We start from the raw sequence: 14,955 nt of genomic DNA, 5'->3' as shown, positions 1-14,955 counted from the left end.
TTGAAATGAGGCATCTTGGAATACTGTAAATATTCCGCAGGTTTAGCTACTGCGGATATTAGTTTCCTGATGGCTGCTCAAAAAGTTTTCTCGCTCTTGTGTTCTTTCGAACAGCACCGTATGGAGTTAAAATTTATCTGCCTGCTCAAATAGCAGTGGAATATATTTCTTCTAAACTACCTTTTTTGGAAAGCCTTGATTTTATCTCCATTATGTATAAGCGGGGCCTGCTTGTTGAGAGCACAGCCTTTGTTAGTATCACATTTCTGATACATCTTCATGCCCTGCTCAGTTCAGCGACAAGATGGCTTAAAATTGGAAGGTACTGTGGGGATGGATTAATCACCCTGTATTGTCCTGAAGAGAGTCATGCGGAATCTTTCCAGTGAGATCATGGATTAATTAGCAGGGAAAGAAAAGGAGCATTCCCATTTATACAGAACACTCTTTGGGGAACATATGGTCCACAGCGATGAGCTAAATGTTAAGAGCGTGTGCTTTATGTATGTGAAACAAAAGCCAGGAAATACTATTTTTAAAAATTTGTCTAGGCAGTATTGAAATTGAAAAACTTTTTTTTTTAATGAAGACATTCTACAGCTATTGACAGCTTATATGGTGTATCCAGAGATACCTGGCACACCTCTCTAGTGGGTTTTTAAATAAACATGTGTCATTCTCAAACGTTATTTGAAGAATATTTCTTGCTATATTATTTATTGTTTACTAACTTGTGAATTGCCTGCCACATAGATCTCCCAAGGCAATTTACAGACATACATCATATGACTCTTATCGTTCAGGCTTCAGTCCCAGACATACGTGCCGTTGAACACAGTTGGAATTCATTCCAAAGAGATATGTTGAATTCCTCCCAACTTTGCTTGGAAATTGTTTTCTGGGGCTCTTAAAAGCCTTCCTCCAAAGGAGAGGTTAACTCTTAAGACCCATTAATCCGCCCCCCCCCCCCCATTTTGGATTATGATCAGAGGATGCTTCCCTACCCATCTGCCCTATTTGATCCCCCAAACAACCCTCCTCTTTTCCTGGAGCGGTGTGTGCAAAAAGTGGGGAGGATGTTCTTTCCCCCTGAACATCCTAGTGACTCACTTGTAGCAGTGCAACAGTGTGTCTGGACTTGGTGGCTCATTGGAGACATAGTTCCCTCAAAGGTTCCTGCAGTATAATAATAATAATAATAATAATAATAATAATAATAATAATAATAATAATTTTATACCCCACCCATATTTGGCTTCCAACTGAACATGAAAAACACAATACAGCATTAAACATTCAAAACTTCCATAAACAGGACTGCCTTCAGATGTCTTTTAAAAGTAAGATAGTTTTTTATTTCCTTGACATCTGATGGGAGGGCGTTCCACAGGGCGGGCGCCACTACCAAGAAGGCCCTCTGCCTGGTTCCCTGTAACTTCCCTTCTCGCAGTGAGGGAACCGCCAGAAGATCATTGGCGCTGGACCTCAGTGAACGATGGGGGTGTAGACGCTCCCAAAGTATAGTTCTTTGGGGGAGGATTCCTAATGCGTGCAAATCTAGGAGGAACGATGCACAAAGGTGAAACTTATGAAGATAAGTACAAGAACAGAAGGGAGGGGAAGGGATAACATTAAAATGTTTTGGACAGGACTCAGACATAACCTGTATTGCTGTCTCATTGTTTTCAGTAGCTGCTGTCTGGCTTCAGTTCTTATAATAAATTTATTTCTCATTGTAGACCTGCATTTGCACCGCGCCGCCATTAAAAAAGTTATATGTCTGCTGAGCCACCACCACAGCTTAACTTCACGCTGGCACAGCTTCTGTTCTGGGAATGAAAAATGTTGGGTGTATGTGAGCTTCACGCCCACCCAAATATTTAGTATAAAGGGTTGACCTAGCACAAAGTACAGTCCGCCTCCCTTGTTGTCTTTTACCCCAGCCATTTTTGCAGAGGGTGTTGGTATCAAGGAATTAGGGAAGGCGGCTAAATTGACAATACTGATGTATTTCATTTCAAAGTAAGTTTTGAATCTAACCCATGCTTGTGCCTGTATTCTCGCTGTGGACAAGCAGAAGGCTGTGAAAGATGCATTAGGAAGAGTCAAGTGCAGAGGGCTAGAATCACTGGCTGCATAGCTGTTGCACATGATGGAACTGTTGATGGAATTGCTGAAGTGGGGGGGGGGGGGGAGACGGACCAAATTCCAGTCAAACTCATTGACTGGAACTATGTGAAGTCATATTGAATTTAGAAGGATGCTTGCTAAGTTGAGTTTGTTTTATGATGTTTTACATCCAGTCTGTGATGGGGTTGTCTGTCCAGTATGCTAATTCTTGTTACTTCCAGCTGAGTTAAAGTACAAGCTTATTAGATCAGCGTAGGCCTTATGTCTCTTCAAGGCATGCTTCATGTCTGTGGAATCTTATATGAATGCCAAAGTGCCTGTTAAATCTTAATTTTGGGATTAATACCTCATACAGCTATATTGCAAAATGATCTGCTGCTGAACCCCATGGCGGTTTCTAAATGCAATTAGATTTGGCTGAGGGATTTTCTTTTACTTCACATTTCAATCATTGGGGCCTGTTTTAGTATCAAACCCTGATGACTAACTGGTGGTCAGTAAGGTTGCTCCATAATCTTACTATAACTGTTCCTATATAAAAATAGCCATGTTTTAATGTTTTGTTTGCATTTGTATTGGGCTCTTGAACATGTACTGTGTTGACTTTTGACCAAGGTGAAAAATATCTTGCTGTAAAGTCTTTCATTTCATTTTGTCATTTCACATCATGCCGTAGATTTCCTGCTTTTACACCTTAAAAGAAAGAGAAGTGATGCTGGATTGACTTCTTTGTTACAACCTAGTTGTCCTTTGAAAATAAAAGTTCTGCATAGCAAAGTACAATATAATGAACAAAACTCCGAAGGTTGATTTTGTAGGTTTTTAAGATCTAAAATTTAGCTTGGCTTCTAACAACTTGCTGCAATTGAATCCTAACATTGATAATAGTGGGGAAATAGTTTGTATGGTTAGTAAAAGTTCTCAGGTGACGATGTTTCCTTATACCTCATGACAAATTTCCAAAATAAAACCCCATCTTTCTCAAATATTCTTTTTAGATGACAGTGCCTCTGCCGCTAGCAGCATGGAGGTGACAGACCGCATTGCTTCACTGGAGCAACGTGTTCAGATGCAGGAAGATGACATCCAGCTGCTCAAGTCTGCTCTGGCAGATGTTGTTAGGCGCTTGAACATTACTGAGGAGCAACAGGCCATGCAGAACAAGAAAGGACCTACCAAAGGTATCGATTTCAAACACTGCCTCTCAAATTCACTCCTTAGACCTGAGCAAATGTTACAATAATTTTGATATTTTTCGGACCAGTCAAGTATATTGAATCCTTGGAATTATCTGACAGCAGTTTGTGGTCTGAACTTTTCATGGTATACAGTTGATCAAACTTGCAGTTTGATTTTGAAGTGTTTAGTCTATCTGAAGCCTGCTCTGGCTAGGAAAGTGTTCCTTTTCCTAAGGTACCCGACAGTGTCCTGCATAGTATATGAAGAAAGCTTGTTCAGCATTCCATATATGGAAATACCTATGTATTTGTGGCTGCAACACTCCTGAAGGTTGACCACATCATTTTTCTTCTTTTCTGATGTCTCAGAAGGTCAGGCATGAAATACTGATAATCTAGTATATATCCTTGTACATGCTTTGAAAAATGAATCATTTTCTGGATAAATCAGATCTATGAATGACAGTTCATTTAGCAACATTTTATTAGGTAAACTCTGTTCATTATTACTTTCTGAGCGACATCTTTGGGAAAAGAAACGGCTAAGGAGTAAACCTTACACAAATCTTGTACACCTCCTTCTGGCAACTTTTGCCGCTAAGCAGGTGTATTGCTCTGCTTTCCTTTGGACCACATCAGCGAGGCCGAAAGGGGTGTCTTGTTGTCTCCATACATACTGCCCAGGCTTGTGCCCCAGAGATTTTTAGTTGGAAAAGTCGGGCAGCTGCTTGAGAAATGAGCTGATCTCATTTACGAGGCTGGGACTGAAGGGGGCATGGCTGCTGCGTCCTTCTCATGCCATCCTGTCAGCCCTGAACCACTTTATGAAGCTGGGATGATCCAAGGACCGCATTGACAAGCCGGGCTTCACCCTCCTAGGGCAGGCAGATGGCACAGTACAGCCCCACTTGGTTCCAATCAGGGTGGTGCTCTGGCAGCAGTGAGGGTTGGGCAGGTGTGGCGAGCTTTGTTCACCCTCTGCTCTGCACCCGCCCTGGCGCACATGTGCACTTGCCTGCCCTGGAATCTGGCAAACCATGCTATGCCACCGTCTAGAGCTGAGGTCTCCTGTGCAGCCCCCAGTGAAGACCCACTCCACTTCCTGCTTTCTGTGCACAGAGCACGTAGGATTGCAGTTTAAAGTTTAGGAAGCAATTTCTAAGGCTACTGACTTGCACCCTGATTGTAGACTGAAATAATCCTTATTTCTCATAATGCGGGAGAAGTGTCATAGCCCAGTGGTAAAGGTTCTGCTTTGCATGCATAAGGTCCAAGGTTCAGTTGGCAGGTAGGACTGGGAGAAACTTCTTGGCTGAAACCCTTGAGAGCTGTTGTCAGTCTCTGTAGACAGTACCAGGCTCGATAAACCAGTGGTCTTACTCAGTGTGGGCAGCTTCAACTATGAAGATGCACAGAAACATTTGTAAACTCTTTATTTTTTTCATCAGACAGACTGTATACTTGTAATCCTCTATTTGATCATCTCTTTTTCTTTTTTTAACAGCAAGACCCCTTGTACAAACACTGCCTTTAAAGACCACTGTTAATAATGGAACTGTTCTACCAAAGAAACCCAGTGGCTCTCTACCTTCTCCATCAGGAACCCGAAAAGAAATTGTGTCCCCAGCAGCAAAAAGGTATTCAATATCTATCTATCTGGTGTATGTATATTACTGCCTGCCTTCAGCATCTAAAACTGCTCCTCTGAGTATTTTTTGCTCTCTGGGTGAAACTTTCGAGATAAATTTCTAGATAATTAAGCCAAATTTCAATTGGAAACCTCGTAGAAATATCTTCAACTTTATTCATGCTAGATTAATTAATCGGGATTAATGTTGTTGCAAGAATTCTAAAGGAGCGCATAATTAGGCTGTTATTTTCTTTCCTCTGTAATTTGAGGTTAAGAGCAGGAAATGGCTACTTAGGGATTTTGTAATCTATTCTGAAAATGAGTGCCTTTGTTTCTTTACCGAACCAACAAGAGTAGCAAATACGCTTGATAGGTAGCTCTTGTAGTTTTCTTTGTATTGCCAAATTGTATAAAATTACGGTTCCTGTTCTTCCATTACTTTAATTTTCTGAAGTTTGCTTATTTTCAAGCAGTCAGCGAAGCAGTCAGCGAAGTCCCTCGAAAGCATAGTCAGATCAAAATCTCAACCCGTCCTTCCCACTGTTCCCATGTGTAAGGATACTTTTTAAAGATCCTTTTACAATTCCCAGTCATATCTTCTAAAAGCACTTATGCTAAATTGCCACGTTGCTTGACTAGCCTCTGCCCAATATTTTAATCTGGAAATGTATATATATATTTAAATAACGAATGATTTCTTTGAGTGGCAAGTGACTGTAATGTTCTTTGGTTCTTGTGCCAAGCCACTTGGCAATGTGGTCGTGTTTTGAGCAAGGCTTCTTTTGGGATGACAGTAAGATATTCATAGATGAAGGATTCTCTGTGGTGGGGAGTTTAGGGTCTGTACAGCACAGAGATGGTATACTAACCAGAAAGTGAGCCTGCAATGTGCTGTAACAATTGCTCTGATGTAAAACGTGTGTGTGTGATTCCCCATAGGATTCAAGTTTCTTGCCAGCACAAAGGAACATGCATATGCATGTTGGTGCTTCCTTCTCTAATATGGCAGGAAATGGGAGGCAGATTCATGAGGCATGCTGTGTCTGTAAAAGCAGGAGTAGTGTTAACACACTGGACCCTCCCATCCAGTCTAACATACCATGGGCAACCAAGTCAGATCGAGAACTCATCAGTGTAGTCATTGTGCACCTGCCATACTATGATGGAACATGTTGCAAAGTCCAGATGAGCATTGATGCTCCACAAATGATGAAATCATTTTGGTAACTAATGCAGGCGCAGGCAATGCTTACACTTTCAAATCCACCTGAATCCATTAGGAGTGAGTCTCTCTGTAACCTTGCCATCATCACTTGTTTGGTACATTTTTTTCCTGAGGCGCAGAACACTTTGTCAAAGAGGCAGATATAAGTGTATGCTAAGAACTTTAGTTTACAGTAGGCTGTAAAATGGTGCCTTCCCATCAGCGCCAGCCAGGAAGGAGAACAGCAGTTAAGAAAGGTTGGTTTAGAGCAGGGGTCAGCAAACTTTTTCAGCAGGGGGCTGGTCCACTGCCCCTCGGACCTTGCGGGGGGGAGACTATATTTTTTTTTGGGGGGGGTGAACAAATTCCTATGCCCCACAAATAACCCAGAGATGCGTTTTAAATAAAAGGGCACATTCTACTCATGTAAAAACACGCTGATTCCTGGACCGTCCGCGGGCCGGATTGAGAAGGCGATTGGGCTGAATCCGGCCCCCGGGCCTTAGTTTGCCTACCCATGCTTTAGAGGAATGACAGCAGAATATACAAAGACAGATGCAGCAAAACATGCATTTCAGAAAACAACAACTTATTTTTAACTTCAGTTTTATTTATGAAGTTGTGTGTTAGCCAATACACTATTCATAATATTTTGCGTGCGCACAGTGGGATAGGAAATAACCAAATGGTAAAACAGAATTATTGACACTAACCTGGACAAATTCCTATAAATATCTACATCCATAAATAGCCTTTTTATATCTTAAATACAAAGATTGGAAGGAAGAGTATGTTCACCTTGCTCTGACCCTCTGAGCAGCAGCAAATGTCGTTTCCCCCTCTTTAAGAGTCAGGGAAGCTTCAGAGACTGCAGATTCAGCCATGGGGTGCAGAGCCAAAGCTAACAGCAACTCCCTGCAGCTTGTACAGATGGTGAAATAAACAAATGCATCCACTTTGCACATTATAGGGCACACCAAGGGTAAATGCTCTGTGCCTGTTAATTTGTAATATATTACATGGTCCTCCAGAATTAAGACAGCCAAACTCCTTGTGCAAAGTCCTCCACAGTTGAAGCTTTGCTGTAGATTGCAACATTGAGAATACCTCCATGCTTTCAATCTTGTCTATCACAAGATTCGGAGATGAGCTCAGTGGTAGAGTACCTTGCTTTGAATACAAAAGGTTCCAGGTTCAGTTTTTCCCTGGGAAATACTTCTGGCTAAGGTGATGTTCACACAGCAATTTAAAGCGTATTTGTGCATATGTGCTTATTATTTTTTTTACATTGCCCACACAATGTTGTCCTCATCCAAGTGGCAACCTGCTCTTCTCCCCCCCCCCCGCCAATTTAATGTGGTAAAGGGAGGGGGGAGTACATCATAAACCTGCATGCTACTCAATCGAAGCACATTGTGTGGCAAGTGCTCCCCCCCCCCATATGTGGTGACATTTTGCTGAGTGCCATCTGTCACCGCACCCCCTCCTTCTGCTGGCAAGGTGCTCCTTGGCTGGCTAGTGTTGGCCCTGGCACACACTACTTATGCTTTTTAATCAGCTGTTTTGTACAAGTCTGGCACGTGTGTGTGTAGTAGTAGTAGTAGTAATAATAATATATATATGCAGGTTTTGGTGTCCTCGGGTGTCTTCCCGTGTAAAAGTTGGGGTGTCTAGGCGACGTTTCGACGAGGTCTCACTCGTCATCTTCAGGCTGGTGCTTTCGGCTTCTTGTTACTGGAACAGAGCAGGATCTCAGTGTTTGAGTTCCTATAAATACTGTTGAGGGGTGTGGTGTATAGCCTCCAATGTTCTGGGCAGAGAGGAAGTTCCCAGGCTAGTGTGCCTTTTCTTCTTTTGTTCCTTAATTACTTGAGGGATATCTTGAGTGATTTCTTGAGTGATATCCTGAGTACCACTTAGGTGGGTCATTAGGTGTGGATTAGTTGTTAAAGCCTTTGTGTCTTGACCTCTTGAACTTTGTGAAGAGTTTTTCTGAGAAGATGGCTGTACTGCACTTAGTTGTGCTCTGGCTTGGCTTCGTGTATAGGGGCGAGCTGTGGTTTTGTGGCCTGTGCCAGCCAGATCTGTGTAGGGATTGCAGGGGGGTGCAGCATCCGGAGGTGCCACCATGGTTTGGCTACTGGATGGTGTCTGTAATTTATCTGTGGAGAGGGTCTGGGTTTGGGTCTGGTGTGGTTGATTGGTGATGGCGTTCTGTGTGCCTCTGGATCTGGTGTCAGTTTTTGTGGGGAGGGCTAATTTCCAGATGTCTGGCAAGCGGGATGTGTCGTCACGCTTGTTCATGTTGTGAGGGTGTTTCTCTATCTCGATGGCTTCCATGATTATTCTCTTGTGGTGATGTTCCATGTTAAAGAGCAATTTGGAATCTGCAAAATTGATTTCGTGTCCTGTTTCTTTCATGTGTTGGAAAAGAGAGGAAGTTTTTTCTTCTTTTTTGACGGCATTCTTGTGTTCTGCAATACGTGCATTTATTCGTCTGTTTGTTTGTCCAATGTACGTGGCTGGGCAGACTATGCAGGGTATTTCATAGACCCCTTGGTTTTCCAACTGGATTTTATCCTTGGGGTTTCTGAGGATATTGGCTATTTTTTGGTTGGTGCAAAAGGCTGTTTTGATATTGTGTTTATGGAGGATTTTGCTAATTTTATCTGTAGTGCCCTTGATATAAGGAAGGAGGGCCATGCCATTGTTTTCTTCTGTGTCTTGGTTTTTGGGGGGTGTTTCTTTTTGGATTAGCTTCGTAACCCTGTTTTGCTGGTATCCATTGGCAATTAACACATTTGAGAGATTCTGTAACTCAGTTGTCAAGTGGTCTTTGTCAGCCAGGCGTTTGGTTCTGGAGATGAGAGTCTTGGCTACGGAGTTTATTTGTGCAGGGTGGTGGTGTGATTGTGCATGTAAGTAGCGGTTGGTGTGTGTTTTTTTTCCGGTAGATAGTGTGTCCTAGGGAGCCATCAGGTTTTTTGTAGATTAGGACGTCAAGGAAGGGAAGTTGGTTGTTGGCTTCTATTTCCATAGTGAATTGTATTTTGGGGTGTAGGCTGTTGAGATGTGTGAGGAAGCTATCCAGTTTGTCCTTCCCGTGTGGCCAAATTACAAAGGTGTCGTCAACATATCTGAGCCAAAGTTTGGGTTTGTGTTCTGACTTGTCTAAAGCATTGGTTTCAAAGTGTTCCATGTACAGGTTTGCGATGACCGGTGAGAGGGGTGATCCCATAGGTGCTCCTTCTATCTGTTTGTATCTTTGTCCATTGTGGATGAAGTACGTGTTGGTTAGGCAGTGGTTGGTCAGGTCCAAGATGTATTCGGGGGGATTGTATTTGTTTTGAATGGCTGTCAGCCTTGACAGCCATTCAAAACAAATACAATCCCCCCGAATACATCTTGGACCTGACCAACCACTGCCTAACCAACACGTACTTCATCCACAATGGACAAAGATACAAACAGATAGAAGGAGCACCTATGGGATCACCCCTCTCACCGGTCATCGCAAACCTGTACATGGAACACTTTGAAACCAATGCTTTAGACAAGTCAGAACACAAACCCAAACTTTGGCTCAGATATGTTGACGACACCTTTGTAATTTGGCCACACGGGAAGGACAAACTGGATAGCTTCCTCACACATCTCAACAGCCTACACCCCAAAATACAATTCACTATGGAAATAGAAGCCAACAACCAACTTCCCTTCCTTGACGTCCTAATCTACAAAAAACCTGATGGCTCCCTAGGACACACTATCTACCGGAAAAAAACACACACCAACCGCTACTTACATGCACAATCACACCACCACCCTGCACAAATAAACTCCGTAGCCAAGACTCTCATCTCCAGAACCAAACGCCTGGCTGACAAAGACCACTTGACAACTGAGTTACAGAATCTCTCAAATGTGTTAATTGCCAATGGATACCAGCAAAACAGGGTTACGAAGCTAATCCAAAAAGAAACACCCCCCAAAAACCAAGACACAGAAGAAAACAATGGCATGGCCCTCCTTCCTTATATCAAGGGCACTACAGATAAAATTAGCAAAATCCTCCATAAACACAATATCAAAACAGCCTTTTGCACCAACCAAAAAATAGCCAATATCCTCAGAAACCCCAAGGATAAAATCCAGTTGGAAAACCAAGGGGTCTATGAAATACCCTGCAAAGTCTGCCCAGCCACGTACATTGGACAAACAAACAGACGAATAAATGCACGTATTGCAGAACACAAGAATGCCGTCAAAAAAGAAGAAAAAACTTCCTCTCTTTTCCAACACATGAAAGAAACAGGACACGAAATCAATTTTGCAGATTCCAAATTGCTCTTTAACATGGAACATCACCACAAGAGAATAATCATGGAAGCCATCGAGATAGAGAAACACCCTCACAACATGAACAAGCGTGACGACACATCCCGCTTGCCAGACATCTGGAAATTAGCCCTCCCCACAAAAACTGACACCAGATCCAGAGGCACACAGAACGCCATCACCAATCAACCACACCAGACCCAAACCCAGACCCTCTCCACAGATAAATTACAGACACCATCCAGTAGCCAAACCATGGTGGCACCTCCGGATGCTGCACCCCCCTGCAATCCCTACACAGATCTGGCTGGCACAGGCCACAAAACCACAGCTCGCCCCTATACACGAAGCCAAGCCAGAGCACAACTAAGTGCAGTACAGCCATCTTCTCAGAAAAACTCTTCACAAAGTTCAAGAGGTCAAGACACAAAGGCTTTAACAACTAATCCACACCTAATGACCCACCTAAGTGGTACTCAGGATATCACTCAAGAAATCACTCAAGATATCCCTCAAGTAATTAAGGAACAAAAGAAGAAAAGGCACACTAGCCTGGGAACTTCCTCTCTGCCCAGAACATTGGAGGCTATACACCACACCCCTCAACAGTATTTATAGGAACTCAAACACTGAGATCCTGCTCTGTTCCAGTAACAAGAAGCCGAAAGCACCAGCCTGAAGATGACGAGTGAGACCTCGTCGAAACGTCGCCTAGACACCCCAACTTTTACACGGGAAGACACCCGAGGACACCAAAACCTGCATTCCTGTACCCGTGAAAATCTACGAAAACAAATATATATATATATATATATAAAATCTTGTATTAAAAACAGCACTGTACACAGGTCCGTGTGCTTGCCTACAATGGACCTCAGGTTTCTGGAATTCTGGGAGGGCGGAAGAGCAATACAGTGGTACACTTGGCTGTGAACAGGATTCGTTCCGGAGCCCCATTTGCAACATGAGCAGAACGCAACCCGCGTGTGCATGGGCAGCGATTTGCTGCTTCTGCGCATGCATGCGACGTCATTTTGCTCGTCTGCGCATGTGCGAGCAGCGAAACCCGGAAGTAACCCTTTCCGGTACTTCCGGGTCACCGCGGGATGCAACCTGAAAAGATTTAACCTGAAGCAAATGTCACAAGAGGTATGACTGTAATTGAGAAGCAGGGACAACAGCACACAGTGCAAATGTATCCCATCGAGCGCACCTTACCTGTGTGGATGGGAAACATTAAGGCAGAGTTCAACTGAAAGCACTTGTGTGGTCAGGCCTGCACAAAAGAGCACGCAGAAAAATCAGATATGTGCAACCCAAATGTGTGCTAACAGTCTGGGAGTGTTGACGTTCTGAAACCCTGGAGTGTGGCTGATAGTACTTGTGTATACTGCTGCTGATATAGTAGTAAATAATATTTAGGTAAATGGATCAATGGTCTGACTGAGTACAAGGCCGCTTCTTATCACAGCTGATATCACATACTGTGTTTTCACTTTTGAATAATTTATCTGAATAGAGGAATGGGGAGTTGAGAAGAGCCCCATGGGTAATAATGACACTTCCTGTCGTTCTTAAATCGTTGGCTCTAGGCAAGTGTTATTAACCTCGGCTTGAATCGTTGCGGAGCTTTCATTTAGTTACCTTAGGCAGCGCAAAGGTAACTTGGCTAGAAAACATCATTAAATCAGCAGTGGGTGGGGGGGAACCCTACAATATTTGGCGAGCTCATGCATTCTGTGTGCACGGCAGTTTTTAAGTATTCAGTTCTTATTCAAAGCTATTTAAGTGATTATCCTTACAGGTTATAAATGTTTGCAATCACAACCGTGCTTAATTACTCTGGGAGCAAGTATGTAATGAGACAACGCTAAGCCTGTTTCCTTCTTTCTCTTTTGTGTGCTTGTTATGTACTGAGTTGAATAGGATCCAAACTGCAGCAGTCTGATTGGTCCTAGAACAATAGGATTCAGAATGCAGCAGTCTGATTGGTCCTAGAACAATGCAGCAGTATGATTGGTTGGCAGGAACCACCCAATCATGCTCCAGATAGAAGTGAATCCACAACCTGATTGGCTTACAGTAGAATTCCGGAATTAGCCAATCATTGTGTAACTAATGTATATAAAGCAGATACTTTGAGGGGACTTTCATTCATTCCTCCTCACCACTATGAGCTGAATAAAGAGCATGAAATCACTTTGCGACTCTGAGTATATTTCAGTGCTGTTTGCAGGAAATGTTTATTCTGTGCTCTTAAGCACTTGGGCGTCCCTTCCCTTGTGCCATAGTCTATTGCAGGGATAGCCAACATGGTGCTTCCCGGACATTCTTGGACTACAGTTCCTACCTTCCCCAGCCAGCATGGCCAGTATTCAGGGTTGATGGAAATTGTAGCCAACAACAACTGGAGGTCACTTGGCTGACCCACCTGTGGTCTATAACGGGACTTATGAAATGATCCTAAACTGCAGAGTAAATCTGCGGGCATGTTGGAAATCTGAAAAACAGCTGTGGGTACCATTTCACAGAAGAAAAAGTGGGGATGCTCAGAACCACTAGCACAACAGACAAGGGGGGAAAACCTGCACCCACCCCAAGACAAATAAAGCGGGGGGGGGGGGATTAGGAGGGGCGGGAAGACCAAGATGTCTCTATTTAATACTTTAGCCTTCATTTTGTATTTCAGCCTCCTTTCAGGTTACTCAGAGTGGCATTTTAGTCTCTTAGCAATCTTGTGGGATAAGTTAACCTGAGAGATTAGGGTGAGCTTTGTTTGCTGCGTTCGGTTTGAATGTTTTGGGCTTGCACACAGGACATAGATTAGTAGAAGTAGAAAAGCAGACTTTATGCATGCCACACAATCCAGCTTTAGTGTGGAAGTGGGGGTTGCGGGGAAGGTAACATAAAGTACATGCAGCCCTCTCTGTGATGCATGTCTCTACTGCACTTTCTTTGCCAGCACCCTACACATCCCATGAGTTTGTTAACCCAGTTGCAGAAAAGCGCAAAACTGATCTTATTCTGGTTCCCCAAGTGTGAGGAAGAAAATCAAGGCTCCAACGTGGTGTCTTTACAGTATTCAAAATTATGAATTTTGTGCTTTGTATCAGGTGTGTGCGATTGCACAGGGTAGTCAGGTTGTGCAGTCTTGGGATGCTTGCTACTTTGATTGCACGTAGTTCAGGTTTCCTGAAGCATATGCATGCTCTCACACACCTACACACACCTACACCTACACACGCACACCCTAACTAGTATAGCAGCCACTTCCACATGGTGCAGTCCCAAACTTACCCACCACATTCACACACACGCATGCATGCACACTCTTCCATGGTTTGGGATCAAACTATGGGGAAGCATCTGCCAGCTGCTGTGACGGAGGGGGAGGAATTTGGATGATTATACCCCTCTTCACTTATTTAGCGTGCAAAATGGGAGGGTGGGAGATGGAACATCATGTATGCCAACTTTTACAGATCCAGCAGGTAGGATATGTAGTTTGAGCCTTCAGCACCCCAAGAAATCACTGGATGGGTCAAATCTGCCCCGTCAATACCCTCAAGAGTGTGGCATGTGGTTCTTAGGGGAAGCTAACAGGAGTATTGCCTAAACTGGGCCAGAAAAGAAAAAGGGACAGCACTGATAACTAGAGTGATCTTAAGGAAATAATATAACTAAAGTATTCAACATAAATATGAAAGAAATTATTGTCTTCAAAGGAACCCCAAAATGTAAATAATTTCTTATGTATTTATACGATGGAAAAATGTGTTGGTCCACAGAGGGTCAAACTTAAAATCCCCAAAGTCATACAAATACAACGTTTGCCTCCCTCTTACTTTAACATTATTTAATTCAAGAAGAGATGGTGGTTTATGTTCCTAGAAAACAGCACTGTCAACTGTCCCTTGATATGAACTATACTGATCATACAGAAATTTACTCAAGGTAGGGCAGATTTTCTCTTGGTTATGAAATGTTCCTCCTTTTTACATAAAAAAAAACCATGTCCCTGTGTGCCGTTGATTCTTTAAAAACTTACTCCTGTATATGGTTGTCCCCCTTTTCATCTCATTTCCCCCCCAGTGATCTGAATTCTATCTTTAGCTGGAATGATCGGAGAGTATTTGCTTCCTTTCTTGCCTGACGTACTGTGAAGATATTTTGAATGTCTGGCATTTCAAATAGTTATACACCACCATTCATTATTTCTATGTCTGTCTGTGTGTATAACTTATACTGTCCTCCTTGTCTCTCCCCCAACCCTTTACTGCTCTAGTATTGAGTTTCCTGTCTGTCCTCCATTGATTACTGCTGGCTGTGTTCACCAGTTTTGTTGTTTTGTTTTTTTAACTTTTAAAACCAAAAGATCCTGAGATGTCTACATACAGAAAGCATTGCTTAATGTATTAAAGTGCTTTGCAAACTCTTTGTGGGGCTCTCAGAATCTTTTGCTCAAGGTGCTATGT

At 43.0% G+C, this 14,955-nt stretch overlaps 1 protein-coding gene across 5 annotated transcripts in view; it reads left to right on the top strand.

The window, feature by feature from the left end:
* The window catches only part of EML1 (EMAP like 1), a 138,084-nt gene that overhangs the window by 82,363 nt on the left and 40,766 nt on the right, over positions 1-14,955 (top strand). For all 5 annotated transcript variants that reach the window (XM_077924163.1, XM_077924150.1, XM_077924154.1 and 2 more), the window contains exons 2-3: positions 3,129-3,311; positions 4,813-4,945. In XM_077924163.1, coding sequence (XP_077780289.1) covers positions 3,129-3,311; positions 4,813-4,945 — 316 coding nt within the window. The remainder of the gene's footprint in view (positions 1-3,128; positions 3,312-4,812; positions 4,946-14,955) is intronic.

This window comes from Podarcis muralis, chromosome 1, assembly GCF_964188315.1.
Source record: "Podarcis muralis chromosome 1, rPodMur119.hap1.1, whole genome shotgun sequence".
Taxonomy (NCBI): Eukaryota; Metazoa; Chordata; class Lepidosauria; order Squamata; family Lacertidae; genus Podarcis; species Podarcis muralis.
This window is presented reverse-complemented; position numbering and strand designations above follow the sequence as displayed.